Below are 13,919 nucleotides of genomic sequence, written 5' to 3' on the forward strand. Positions count from 1 at the left end.
AAGTCACAGTATCTTGCTTCTTTTGGAACAGCTTGAGAAATGCAGGGAGTTTCATGAATAATAAACAAATATTGTCCTATTCCATGCATTTTTTGTGAAATCAAAGAGAAATCTGCTGAGAAAGGATACCAGGTAGATATATTTCTGTCTACTTAGCTCTGCAGGAATGCTCAGCTTTAGTTGGTCTGTACCCAAAATGCTTAGCTATAGTAGTCATGATGCTAATGAGTTGAACACTGAGGTTACTTTCCTATATATTAAATAGAAAGCACTGGTTTAATTTACTTATATATAGAAAAATGAATGCTTTGTGTTTCTTTCTGTCCATTTCAGCCTTGCAAAGATTTTAGGAAAAGACATATTCATCCTACATGCACTATTTTAATTGACCTATAATACCTATAATGGAGCTGCAGAACTTAAGAAGCACAACTTTTGCTATTGGTAAGAGTACATGATAGCCAAGGGAAGCAACATCATGCTATTAGATATAGAAACTTGAGTTGAATTAAAAAAGAAAACATAGATCATAGCTGGAGAGAAAGATGGGAAGAGTATAAGAGTTGTAATCTATCCAGAAACAATTCTGTTCATAAAAGGGACTATTTGTAGCTTAGGGTTGATCTTGGTGCTTTCTGAGCTTGGGGGGTTTGTACCAAACTAATTAGTTCTATCAAACTAATTAACAGCATCAGCGCACTGAAGATGTTATCTAGTTTGGTAATGAAACTTCTGCAAGAATGTCCATCAAGCTCAGAGAGCAGCAAGGACTCCACAATTCTGTTCACTTCACATGGAAACATTCCTAGATTTATTTCAAATTAATAAGAAACATACAAATATCTGCATTTTTCCACATTATTTCTATTTCCAGGTGGCTAGGTGCAAATAATTCACCATTATAATCCATTATAATATGATTTTTACAAATGCAGTTCTAATTAAGGTTATAGAATTGAATTACAGCATTTCAAAAATGCCTCCTTGTGGGTACACCTTCATTTTATCTAATTATGCTGGTTCAAAAGTAATCAATTAGGAAGCTTCACAGTCAACTGTGAACTCAACAAAGAGGAATGGTACTCAACAAAATTCCACAGGACATTTAGGAAAAATTGATGGAGAGATGCTCAGTTGATAAGCTATTTTGACTCCAATTTGTGGCTGTAGGTAAAGGGGAAAAGAAATGCAAATACATGAAGTCTCTACAAACAGAACTTCAAAGAGCAAAAACACATAAGAAGGACAAAATGGATTTTTTTCCTTACTTCCCATATGCAGCGAAGAGCTTCACATTTTTCTTTTGATGCACGTTCTTCAGGATGACAGTCAAATTTGTCGATATCTCTTAAAGTCTGTTTCCAGGATATTGTATGTTCTTCCCCCAATTTAAGATGAAGACCAGTTATATGAGCAACCTATGAAATTCACAATAAAAGCCAAAATACGGATCATATAAATATCCCATGTAAATCACATGTGTAACCATTTTTTTTTAAAAGGGTATCACTACATTAATAAATAACAGCTTTATGTCTTTTTATTGGTAGTACAAAGGCCATAAGGAAATATGAACAAAAGCATATTCTAGAAGCAGCATATTAAATAGAAACATTTTTGTAGTCTAGTATGACTCTTAGGGAAACCTGTACCTTTTTATTTGTTAAATAATGTACAACTGGCAATATTAATCAACTGAAGAAACTGACTTGCTGACAAAATATTGAAGGAGCAGACTGTAATTCAAAGGGATTTGCAAGGCAAAAGGTGATACACAAATATTCTGGGGGCCTCTTCAAGGTGTGTGTGACCAGTGAGAAGGCAGTTATTTTAGGAAAATGCTGAGACCAGCAGTACTGGGAAAATATTAACTTATGCCGCATAATCAAATTAGAAGTGGCTGTATGAGTATTAATTTCAAAATCCTACTAGCCACCTGGTTATGAATATTAAAGTTGACTACATTAGTCTCAAAATGTTCTCCTCAGTTCAATAGGTGAAGTAAAGAGAAATATTGAATGTATATTGAACTCCATGTCTCTTTTTGCATCAATCTTTAAAAGATATATCAAAGTTCAAAGTAACAACAAAACAACAAAAAGTAAGAATAAAATTCTTAAAATAAGGTGGGCTGTTGTTGTTGTTGTTGTTGTTTGGTGCCAGTCAGTTTGATCTATATGGTTTGGCTCATGGCCTAGCAGTTAAGATGTTGGGCTTGTCAACCAGAAGTTCGAGACACAAGCACTGCATGATGGGGTGAGCTCCTGTTCTTGCCCCAGCTCTTGCCCACCTAGCAGTTTGAAAGCATGCAAATGCTAAAGGAATGTATTCTTGAAACATTATTATTGACTACATTATAAATCTAGTAAATATACACTTAGAGCTTATTTTTGAATAGCAAGTGATATTATCTGTAGGGAAAAAAACTTCATTAAAATTTATGAAAACACTCAGCAATGTATACCTTGTCTGCAGCATTGTACTTGACACTCAAGTTATATGATTGAGCCTCATTATTTGAGGTCACTTTCACATCTGAAGGCTCAAGGGGTAACCCAATAATCTTGATGTTCTCAAATATCAGATTATTTGGATCTATATAGCCTTTATGTTTCACTGCCATAGTTAAGACTTTCTGGAAGACAGCAAAATCATTACACAACACTTTTGTTAACTGATCTTAGTTATAATTTTCTATGATATCTCTTAAAGCTAAAATCATGTAATTAAGAAGTAAACAATAGCTTGTTGTAAATACGGTACAATCAACATCCCTTGGAAGAGAAAATGTGTTACCATCATGCAATCTAATTGCTATAATGAAATGAGTTTTCTCTAGCATTTAAGTTCAGTAAGATTCCCCCAATACTAAACCCGTTGATCATATTTATTACAAATTAGGGAACTGTTTAAATAAGATTTAGAGATGCAGAAGAACAGTAAGGATTTATGAGGAAAATAAATTAGAGCTAGAGATAAAATAAAATAAAATATTAATTTACCCAAGACTGTTCACTATAGTCACCCTATAGCTTTCNGCATTTAAGTTCAGTAAGATTCCCCCAATACTAAACCCGTTGATCATATTTATTACAAATTAGGGAACTGTTTAAATAAGATTTAGAGATGCAGAAGAACAGTAAGGATTTATGAGGAAAATAAATTAGAGCTAGAGATAAAATAAAATAAAATATTAATTTACCCAAGACTGTTCACTATAGTCACCCTATAGCTTTCTATCCGTGCAAACTATCTGTACATCAAATATGCACTCACTTTTATGTATATTGTATTAAATTAACCACTCATTCTCTACTCTTGCTCTGATACACAAATCTTAAATATCCTTTATTCTGCTATTCCATATAACAAAGTAGGCAGGAATATACTTACATTAAAAAAAATACTTCTTTCAACAAATATTCATTCTTCATAACAGGCCACATAGTGTCCACTACCTTTCTTTAAGAATTTACATATTTCAAACATATTTATTCAGTTAAAATTAAATGAAATTTCTGGGAATCTCCGTCACTAATGAAAATATACTTACATTGGTGACAGTAAAGTTATATAAGAGATACTTTTTATTTGCCACTGTATCTAAAACATAAGTAAAAATATATTTTAAGTAATATTAAAGCAAGTTAATCAAAATATTTTAAATATTTATGTATTACATGTAATAAATATATATTATTAATATTCTGAATGCTATTGGGAAATCTGCTCATAATTTGTCTTGATGTCTGTCTAAATATCTACCTATAGATAATCAAACAGATGGAACAATAAAACATAATATCAATAGAACAATCGAAAGAACTGTCGAATAAATAGATAAAATATACCCCAAGCTAAGATAAATTTATATAAAATTTTCTATAGATCAGAGGTCCCCAACCTTTTGGGCACCAGGGACCGGTTCCGTGGAGAGAGGTTTTTCCATGGACCAGTTGGGGGAGTGGTTTTGTGTGCTGCCTGCATCCTGCGGATGGGGCTTTGCTTGTTTGTGCAGACCAGGGGTTGTGCAGACCCTGCTATAGATGGTATATAACTGTCAATAATGGACAAATCATACAGCAATAAATGTTAGAAATGCCATAACAAGAAAGAATATTTTATATCCCACCAATTTTGATGACATGCTGCTGAAATTCAGTGGTTTGATTCTAGGGTGTGAGAAAAGGACCAGAGGCTACAAAACTTTATCTGTCATAATACACATCTTATATGCTTTACCTAGCATAATTCCTAATTGAAGACATTGGTGTTTGGGAAAATGTGAGTGTGAATCTATCTAAACTTTAAATCCTGAGGTCATCAGATCGAATTAGCTGAACACCTCCATTTCAAAATAAATTCTAATATGGACAGTGAATTCCTATTACATTCAAGATAATTTTTATCTAATTTAATTGAAATATATAACAGAAAAAAGTGTCCCTTCCTCGAAAATGATCTAATTAACAATAAAGTCTGTTCATGGTGAAAGAAGAGATTTTAAAAATTATTAACTAGTAAGAAATGACTTGTCCAGGTCAGTATTTGACAAATGGATTACTGAAAAAATAAACTACTAAAGGTGTCTTTTTTTCTATTCTGAAGATGTTACCCACTGAATATTTTTGAAATAGAAGACATTTTTCCCATAATAACCTTTTGTAAAACTATGTGACCCAAACTGCTTTATTATACAGAGCAGACAATATATGCCTATTACAATTCTAGACATACACTTAATTGCTAAATATGATCTGCTCTTAACAGAAAAAAAGTAGAAAGTTTGCTAGCAAATTCTAAAGTGCAGTTACTTTTGATCATAAAATCATTGCTCATACATTTTCTAAAAGAAAGAGATAACATTTTATATTGCTTTATTTTTAAATTAATGCAATGAAGATCTGCTTATTTTAGATCTTGGAAAAAGAGTTCAATATCTTTGTAGTACAATATTATCTGCATACCTTAAAGGCATTCAGTATTCATTGCAGTAATTATCACCCAGTTTGTTCTGTTTCTTTTTTTAAAAAAAAATCCTCTCGTTATTTTGCTGGCTTTTTTAAATAACCATTGGTGACCAACAAGATTATATATGATGCAACACAGAGGTCTTTGATATCAGGGAGAAAGGTAATTTAAGAAACACAGAGATAACTGTTATTTTGCAGCACTTTAGAAACCATTACTAGCAAGCAAATAAACTGTTGAATTACTGTTAAGCACTAAGACATCTGAGAATTTGCTAAGAATTCCCATATCTCCATAAATGCCACTGCTACAAATCAGGAGTTTCAAATACCAATAAAGGAGAGTAGTTGCATCTCAGTGTTGAAATGAGGGGTCCTTGGCACTTCCTGAGCTTGGTTGTTTTCTTGAAGAGGTTTCATTACCCAAACTAGGTAACCTCTCGGAATCATTAGATATGAGATGGGCAGCAAATGAATTTTACGAATAAATAAATAAACACCATCAATGCTAGTAAGGAATGGAGTTTGCTCTCAGTTTATATTCTGGTGGCTTGCCCTGTCAGCAGTGATGATGCTACCTAGTTTAAGTAATGAAATGTCTGCAAAAAAACAATCAAGCTCAGAGAGCACCAAGAATCCCTTGTTTCCAAGTAGTTTTGATAAGATAAGGTTATTGGGGAAGTTACACTGTTAATGCTGAAACACTTGAACATGTAAATGCCCATAATGTTAATTTTGAATTTAACATACTGAAGATATATCTCCATGATTATTTGCATAATTTGTTTTGAAATAGAAAAAAAATATTTGCTTGCCTACCTCTATTACCTATCTATCTATCTATCTATCTATCTATCTATCTATCTATCTATCTATCTATCTATCTATCTATCTATCTATCTATCTATCTATCTATCTATCTATCTATCTATCTATCTATCTATCTAGCTAGCTAGCTAGCTAGCTAGCTAGCTAGCTAGCTAGCTAGCTAGCTAGCTAGCTACCTAGCTACCTAGGTAGCTATCTAGCTAGCTACCTAGCTACCTAGCTACCTAGCTACCTAGCTAGCTACCTAGCTAGCTAGCTACCTAGCTAGCTACCTAGCTAGCTATCATTCTACTGTTCTATTGTTCTAACATTCTATCGTTCTATCTACAACCTATCTATTTCTGTTAGTAAGTTTACCTCTTGTTATTCCATCATCCCAGAATAAGTCTCCAGTTGCTTCTCCATTCTCATCTAAAGCAATTATAAGTCCCATAGGCTTTGTACGGCTGTTAAAAAACATATTGCGTTTATTGACCCAGATATTGATAGCTTCTATAATAAGACTACATTCTCATCCATTCTATTCTTCTAATGATATCATGAAATAATTGAGCATATAGGGATTTGTGATGGTTAAGGAGAATAATAATGGGGTGAAAGACTAATGTTTATTTGGAAATAAGTATCATTGTGTTAAATTAAGCTTTCTCACAGAAAATAAGCTAAATTGTTTCAACTGAGGTCTATTTACTATGAACCAAGGGGGACATCCCATCATAATCACAAAGCAATTATAGGTGTATGTTGTTATTTCCAATTATATCCCATTTTATTGCCCATACAGTAGTCAATGTGATTAGCAGCAATCAATTATATCACATGCATTTAAAATTTCACAATCTGTGCACTCATTTTGGCAGACAAATGCAAAGTCAACCAATCCCTTTCCAGTCAATGACTAGCATACAAATACAAATAAATGCAAATGTGTCTCTAATCAGCTTCTGGAGACCATATAGGCTGAAAAATGCTGCTAAAGCACCTGAAGGCAGGACAAGAAGCAATGGATGGAAACTAATCAAGGAAAGAACCAACCTAGAACTAAGAAGAAATTCCCTGGCAGGAGAACAATTAACCAATGGAATGACTTCCTCCAGACGTTGTGGTGCTGCAACACTGGAGGCTTTTAAGGAGAGATTGGACATTAATTTGTCTGAAATGGTATAGGTTTCCTGCCTGAGCAGTGGGTTGGACTAGAAGACCTCCAAGGTCTCTTCCAACTCTGTTATACTGTTATTCTGTTAAAATGTCCTTTCTACCATTGCTTTTTCTGTTTTAATCTAGATAGATATGAATATAGATATACAGAATATGCCAGAAATTATCTTGTGATATTATTCTTTAGGAAGTAATTGAAGTGTGAAAAATAATATAGGCACAAAGCTACTATAGGAGTGGTTGTATAATGCAAGCAAGATATTTATATGCCCTCCTTGACTCCCTTTTCACAAATAAATGCAAGAACACTACTCTCCCAAGTTCTTATCTTCTTTCAAAGGAACAAATTCTGTTTTCATCAGTTTGAAATGAGAACTAATAAAAAAACATGCAGAAAATTTCTCTCTATACCATTAGTTGTATGATCTCTGGACAAAAGTTTAAAGTTCTATATTTGGAAAAGAAATGTTAAATCCATCTGCAGGATTGGTTCATGCATTGTGAATATTTTGTCTTCCTCCAAACAATATTAATTGCTGTTACGGCCTATTATATCAGGTATTTGGACACAATAAGCTGAATCTATGCCAGAAAAATGAGATTTCCATAACATGTTGGGATTAGATTTTTAAGATTTTATCCAAGAACTGGAAAGTCTGCCCAAATTCCTAGATGACAGAAGAAAACTTTCAACCCTCTAGAATCCCTACGGACTGCCTATTAGGGTCTCCACTATGTCAAACTTAAGTAACCAATATTTTCTCTTGCTGTGTGATATTAACCAAGTTTTGTATTATTGTCACTAATATCCAAAAGAAGGACAATGGCTAAATTGTGCTGCATTGCATTTGTTTATCGTGAGGTTAAAGATCAACTTTCTTTTCTTTCTTATATAGTCTATTTATTCAGTGCATTAGACATATTAAATAGATGTCACAGCTGCATGTTTAAGAATCCACTAATATCAGAAAATACCTGTAAACAGTTGTGTTGGCTGGTTGTTGAATAGGAAAGATGTATCCTCCTCTAAGATGAAGTCCAAGTTTGTTTTCTGGAAGGAACATTTGACACTCTTGTTTTCTGCAAGGTGCTTTTATACCCTATTTTATAAGGAAATTAGAATAAAGGTTTACTATACTCATAAAATTGTTAGTACAAACTAGGATTGATAATACTACAAATGAAGAATAATGTATACATTCCTTTTATAATTGAAATAATTTTGTCAGAGGAAGAATCTCATGATTCTATTTGTGTATTTTGTATTATAGGACAGTGGTAGCAAACCTATGGCACGGGTGCCAGAGGTGGCACTCAGATTCCTTTCTGTGGGCACGCGCGTGCCATCGCCCCAGTCCTAGGCCTTCAGCTGGGTTTTATAAAACCTTTTCACTTTAGGCCTCCACCGCCGTGTGCAAAAAAAAAAAAAAGGTTCAATCAGTCAATTTCAACTTCTCGTGGGGAAAAAAAAGATCTTGCAAAGTTGAAATTGATTGATTGAACTTTTTAATCCCACCCAGTCTGCCGTTACCACCACAGCCATGCCCACCCAATGGGCCGTGCCCACCCAATGGGCCACGCCCACCCAATGGGCCACACCCACCCGGCACTCAACAATGCATAAGTGGGTTTTGGGTTGCAGTTTGGGCACTCAGTCTCTAAAAGGTTCACCATCATTGTTATAGGAAATGAAAAAAATGGTTAAAGTAATTCAGCTCTTCTATTCATATTGAGTAAATTCTACTGTCAAATTAATGGGGGGAGAGGAAACTGGGGGCATTCAACTTGACTCAATTTGAAATTTTTCTATGAACTTTACTCTCATATAGCCTTAATGTGCTTCTAAAAAAAAGATCGTATTGCAACTTATGTATTGTTTTTGTTTTTTTGGCAGAATAATATTAAAACATAAACTGCTCAATGCCCCACCCACTTCCTACAAAACTTTCTTGGAAAGGCTAGACAATTTGTTTGAAGTACTTCTTTTTTAATCATCAAAAGTAACCTGATTAAAGCAATGCTTCTGTGAAAGTGAAATATTCTCTTTGATCTGAAGTATCTAAGTATGTTGATTTGACCTTTTGTGTATACTGAGTATCCCTACAAAATTTTATGCAGCTCCAGATCTTTGCCCCATATGCATTTTATAGTGTATAAAAATGATACAGACTGCTATGCAGCAGAGTTAATTTGAAATATTAATAGTATATTTTTAGGGGAGACATTTTGTAATAATCATGCACTTACTGTCTCATACTCATACCACACAGCATCAGGAATGTATGCTGTTACCGTATCAACACCCTGAAATATTAAAAAGAAAATATTTCATTTATTAGCAACATCAAAGGGAAAATGCCTTGATATTATTAGATTCTTTTTCTAGGCTGGAGGTAGATGAGCATTAATTTTTTTCTCTTTGATTCTTTCCTGACTCTCTTACTGGAAAAATTATTTGTCAAACATTTTCTTCCATATTATAATGTCAATTACTATTTCCACCACAAAATGCCCTAAAATGATTGTAGACTTGGAAGATTTGGAGAATGAAAAGTGATTATCAAGCTGTCATTAGCATATGCTGGTGGATTTTCATTGTGGCAGGAATAGTGTAGTTTTTGAAGCAATAATGAAACAGGAAGGAAGGAAAGAAGGAAAAGAAAGAAAGAAATAAAAAAGAAAGAAAGAAAGAAAGGAAGAAAAAGAAAGAAAGAAAGAAAGAAAGAAAGAAAGAAAGAAAGAAAGAAAGAAAGAAAGAAAGAAAGAAAGATGATTTATTTTATTCCATCAAATAGAAACATACTAACACAATAACTTAATATTTGGCTTCCTCTAAAACCATTTGCTAGATTTCCTTTAGCTAAACAAAGGGTGAATGTACTACTTGAAGTTTGAAGAGCTAACATTACTTGAAAAGCAACTGTACTTTTGTTCACACAAAATGTCAGGTCTGCCATCTTTGGCTTGATGCCTCACTGGCATCCTGCCATCAAAGGCTAGGGAATAGGGGACATGATGTGGATGAACAAATGGTCAATATGTGATGGGAAAATCAGTAGTGATGGGAAATAGGGAGTGACAGCTTGACAAAGAACAGAAAAGCTGAGAACCAGTAAGTGCCAGCACTCAAGACCATGCTGCTTGAAAAGAAATGTGGATTACCCCAAACATCTCAGCTTTCTCAAAACACATAGGCAAACTGGTCATGGGAGGAGAACTGGTTTGAAGGGAAAACTTCTGTATCTTTTTAGTGCAGGAAATTTAGTTCTAGCCTGACTTTACTGTAGCCAACATCTTTTAATAAATGAACCTTAGTGAAGTTGGTTTATCTCAGTTCCTAGAAAGAAAGGATTCCTTAGTCTGACCCCGTCCCGACAGTGTTTTCCTCTATCCTTCCTTGATACTACTTTTTCCTGTACGAGTAGAGAAAGTGAGTTAATAAATTTAATAAAATAATGAAGATGAGAAAATAAATAGTGAATTGTCTCTAACACTACGTCCGAATCGTACAGCTTACTGCAAAACAAAGAGTTATGTATATTGCAACTTAATAAAAATTAAATATACCGGATCTAAGACTGGAGTAATAAGTAATCCAGGTCCCCACAAGAATTGTCTGTCTATGCTCCAGGTAGCTTCATCAGAGTAGAATCTAAAGAAATATTACAGTATTAAAGTTATGTTTTTATGATTGGTGAATCTTAAATAACTATGTATTGGAGACACTATTGACAATTTCAAGTATAACAATTTCAAGTAAAGAGAGGATTTCAGATTTTAAGACAACTCACAAGTTAATATTGCCACATGAAAAAAGTAGGATTAGAAACTTAGTTATGCTTTAATGAAATCAACCATTTGGATTCAATATACAATATATTCTTAAACATTGTCTATTAAGGCTTTTTAATATTCCATGCATTAATGAAGCTGAAACACTTTTAGCTTTGTCACTCAGACCGTATTTTGGATTACTACATAAATATTGATATAAGCAGATTTATACACTATATCTCTTTCTTCTGCCTCATTGATGGCTGTAAGGTCATAAGCTACTTTATACATGAAATTGTGTCTCTGTGTATGCATATAAATATGCATTCTATTTGCATATTCTATTTTATCTATGTAAATGCCCTGGTTTTCATTGTGCCATCATCTAACACCAATGTTTTACATCCTATCTGTCTTTTCTTGCTTTGATTAAATTCAGATACCAGGCATTGCAAAGGAACTCGTTTTCTTGTATAGGAAACAAAGGCAAGTAAGGAGACATAAGAATGAAGAAAAACTTTGTGCTCGAAAGCAACAAAAGCAGTAGTACTATCTACTACCTTAAAAATAAAATCAGATTAAATACATCATCAAAATAAACGAGAAAAAAAATCCTTCAGCATTCTGAGAATAAGGTAGAAAAGTAAGAGCTCTTTTGCAATGGAAGAAAATTTCTGAATGATCGCAAAGGCAGATTTTAACACAGCTTTAGTGCCTACAAAAATATTCCCAGAATGTCAGGAAATGCTTATGATGTTCTGAACAAATTCCAGATATCTTCAAGCATCAGTGAGCTCTAGGCATGGAGATGTTTTTTAAAAAAATATTTTTCAGCAGTTTAGCTTGCTGGAAACTAAGAGTACTTCTCCTGGAGTTTATTAACTGCACATCCTATAATGATTAATTATGATAACTGTCTATTTATTCCTGTGAGAATAAGCCTTATACTGTACATTGCTATAATCCTCCCAGTGAAATGGAAATGAATCTAGCACTATGCTCTTCAGCTATGCTCTTCAGAACACCAAAGCTTGCTTGCTTATTGTTTGTTTGTTTGTTTGTTTGTTTGTTTGTTTGTTTATATTTTGAGGCTACCCAATTGAAGAACATGTTGTATCCAATCTCAAGCATTGCAATGTGGCTCCTTAAATCCTCAGGTCACATCTGATAATATTTAACATTTGATTGTTCTAAAGTTCCAGCACAAGAGAGGCATACTACTTTCTTGTTTTAAAACTTTTATAAAATTTAAAATCTGTATAACTTTCATCTGTGACAAGACTTTTAAAGAATTTAATTTTCTAAGAATCTGAAATAATATTGAGATCAACTTCTTGAGTCTATAAAGGCTAATAAGTACATTCTAAAATGTCTGGGCATATGTGTGTCTGTCTATGTGTCTATTTGTGTAAGACATAAATATAAATATATGGATACATAAATATGGGAAGTGTAAAGTTATTTCCCATCACCCGAAATCTTAAAAGCATGAACTTACTCATGTAGAACAGGTCTTGCAACTGTCTCTCCCCGGGCATGTGCTTTATAAAACAGGGTATAGAGATATGGCAACAAAGTATAACGTATTGTCAAGTAGTGTTTCGTTGAATTCACCAAAAGTGAATTGTGTCCAAAATATGCTGGATCTTTAGGCTAGAAATAAATATTTAAAAAATTAATGGGGAAAAAAAAGCCTTCAAACAATTAGAAGCTAGATCAATTTTAAAATTGGTCTTACAGCATATGCTGCAGCATTGTGATTCCTAGAAAATGGGTAAAATGCTCCAAGTTGCAACCATCGTCTACAAAGTTCTTCTGAGACGTCTTCAAGGAACCCACAAATATCTGCCCCAATCTAAAATAGAAGCATATTAAAAATTATTGACATACTGTATGGTATATCTGCATAAGATGTGATGCTACCGTATCTACAACTTCTACATTAATCAGTTCTCAGATGACCAATATAAATTGATTCACACTGGTCTTTGATAGAGGTTCAAAAAAAAATTCTAAATCATGTTTGGCTGATTGAGCAAAAAGAAATAGGATACAATGCAATGAGATGAGCTATTACTATATATGTAAATATTTGTATCTGACTTTTCTAAATTTATGTATATGTATACATACATATTCATACACACACACACACACACACACATATATATATATATATATATGTGTGTGTGTGTGTGTGTGTGTGTTCTTTAAAATTCTAAAAATTGGAGGATGACTCCTGGGTAAATTCATGTTCGAAGGGTTACAAACAGTGAGACCACCAGGAGGTTGAAAAAATTACAAAAGTTTATTACTATTAAAACATTAAAACACCTAGCTTTCGCCGGCCTCCTGCCGGCTTCGTCAGGGTGACTAGCCATCAGTGGGGTAGCTGTTTTTATAGGAGCGGTGCCTTTTGCACCCAGCTCCTAGATCTCGTGACCGGGCCCCGATAATCCTCTTGCGTTAAACTCTTAGTCGTTCTTCCGCATACTGCTACGCTCCTAACCTTCTCTTTCCCACCCCTTTTCTTTTCTTGCCTTATTTGCTCGTCAAGGGAGGGGGGAGGAGGCATCCCTCCATACAGGGCATCGTTTTGCTGTTTGCTACCTCCTTTCCTCTTTCCAGTTACCTGCGATCTCACCTTCTTCCTCTCTTCCTTCTTTCCCATGGTACTATCTAACTCATTCACCACTCGTACACCCACCACTCTCATCACTCCCTCCTTCTCATCCTCCTTGTGCCCACTCCTCTCCTTTTCATTAACCCTCTCCTGTTGTTCCTCTGGCATGGGGATATTCCCTCCTACATGGTTACCTTCCTGCCGTGCGTTCCCCCCATTCTTGATCTCCGTATCGCCTTTCCACGATCTTTCCCATTCCCTCCTCTCCTCTCCCTTTCTGGCCTCAGCTCTCCGGTTAGATCTTTCCTCCATGCACGTATGGGTGTCGGTTTACTCCTCTCCCTCTTTCCTCTGGTGGGGGGCCATTGGGGTGCGAAGGTATTCTCTCCCTCACAGCTCCCTGGTCCTGCCCTCCTCTCCTCGCCCTTTCTAACCTCCGTTCCCCCGTTCGATCTTTCCTCCGTGTGCACGTGAGTGCTGGTCTCTTCCTCCCCACCCTTTCTCAGGCGCGAGAGAGTGCTGGTCCCTTCCTCCCCACTCTTTCTCAGGCGCGAGGCTGTTGGGGG

At 34.8% G+C, this 13,919-nt stretch overlaps 1 protein-coding gene across 1 annotated transcript in view; it reads right to left on the minus strand.

Annotated features, from left to right (window-relative positions):
• LOC107292946 (maltase-glucoamylase, intestinal-like) overlaps positions 1–13,919 on the minus strand; it is a 77,001-nt gene that overhangs the window by 38,000 nt on the left and 25,082 nt on the right. The window contains 9 exon segments of the mRNA XM_015822078.1: positions 1,269–1,418; positions 2,465–2,635; positions 3,554–3,603; positions 6,156–6,244; positions 7,932–8,056; positions 9,204–9,260; positions 10,524–10,608; positions 12,229–12,383; positions 12,469–12,585. Of these exon segments, the coding sequence (XP_015677564.1) occupies positions 1,269–1,418; positions 2,465–2,635; positions 3,554–3,603; positions 6,156–6,244; positions 7,932–8,056; positions 9,204–9,260; positions 10,524–10,608; positions 12,229–12,383; positions 12,469–12,585 (999 nt within the window).

Source organism: Protobothrops mucrosquamatus, unplaced genomic scaffold, assembly GCF_001527695.2.
Source record: "Protobothrops mucrosquamatus isolate PMUCROS unplaced genomic scaffold, P.Mucros_1.0 scaffold1458, whole genome shotgun sequence".
Taxonomy (NCBI): domain Eukaryota; kingdom Metazoa; phylum Chordata; class Lepidosauria; order Squamata; family Viperidae; genus Protobothrops; species Protobothrops mucrosquamatus.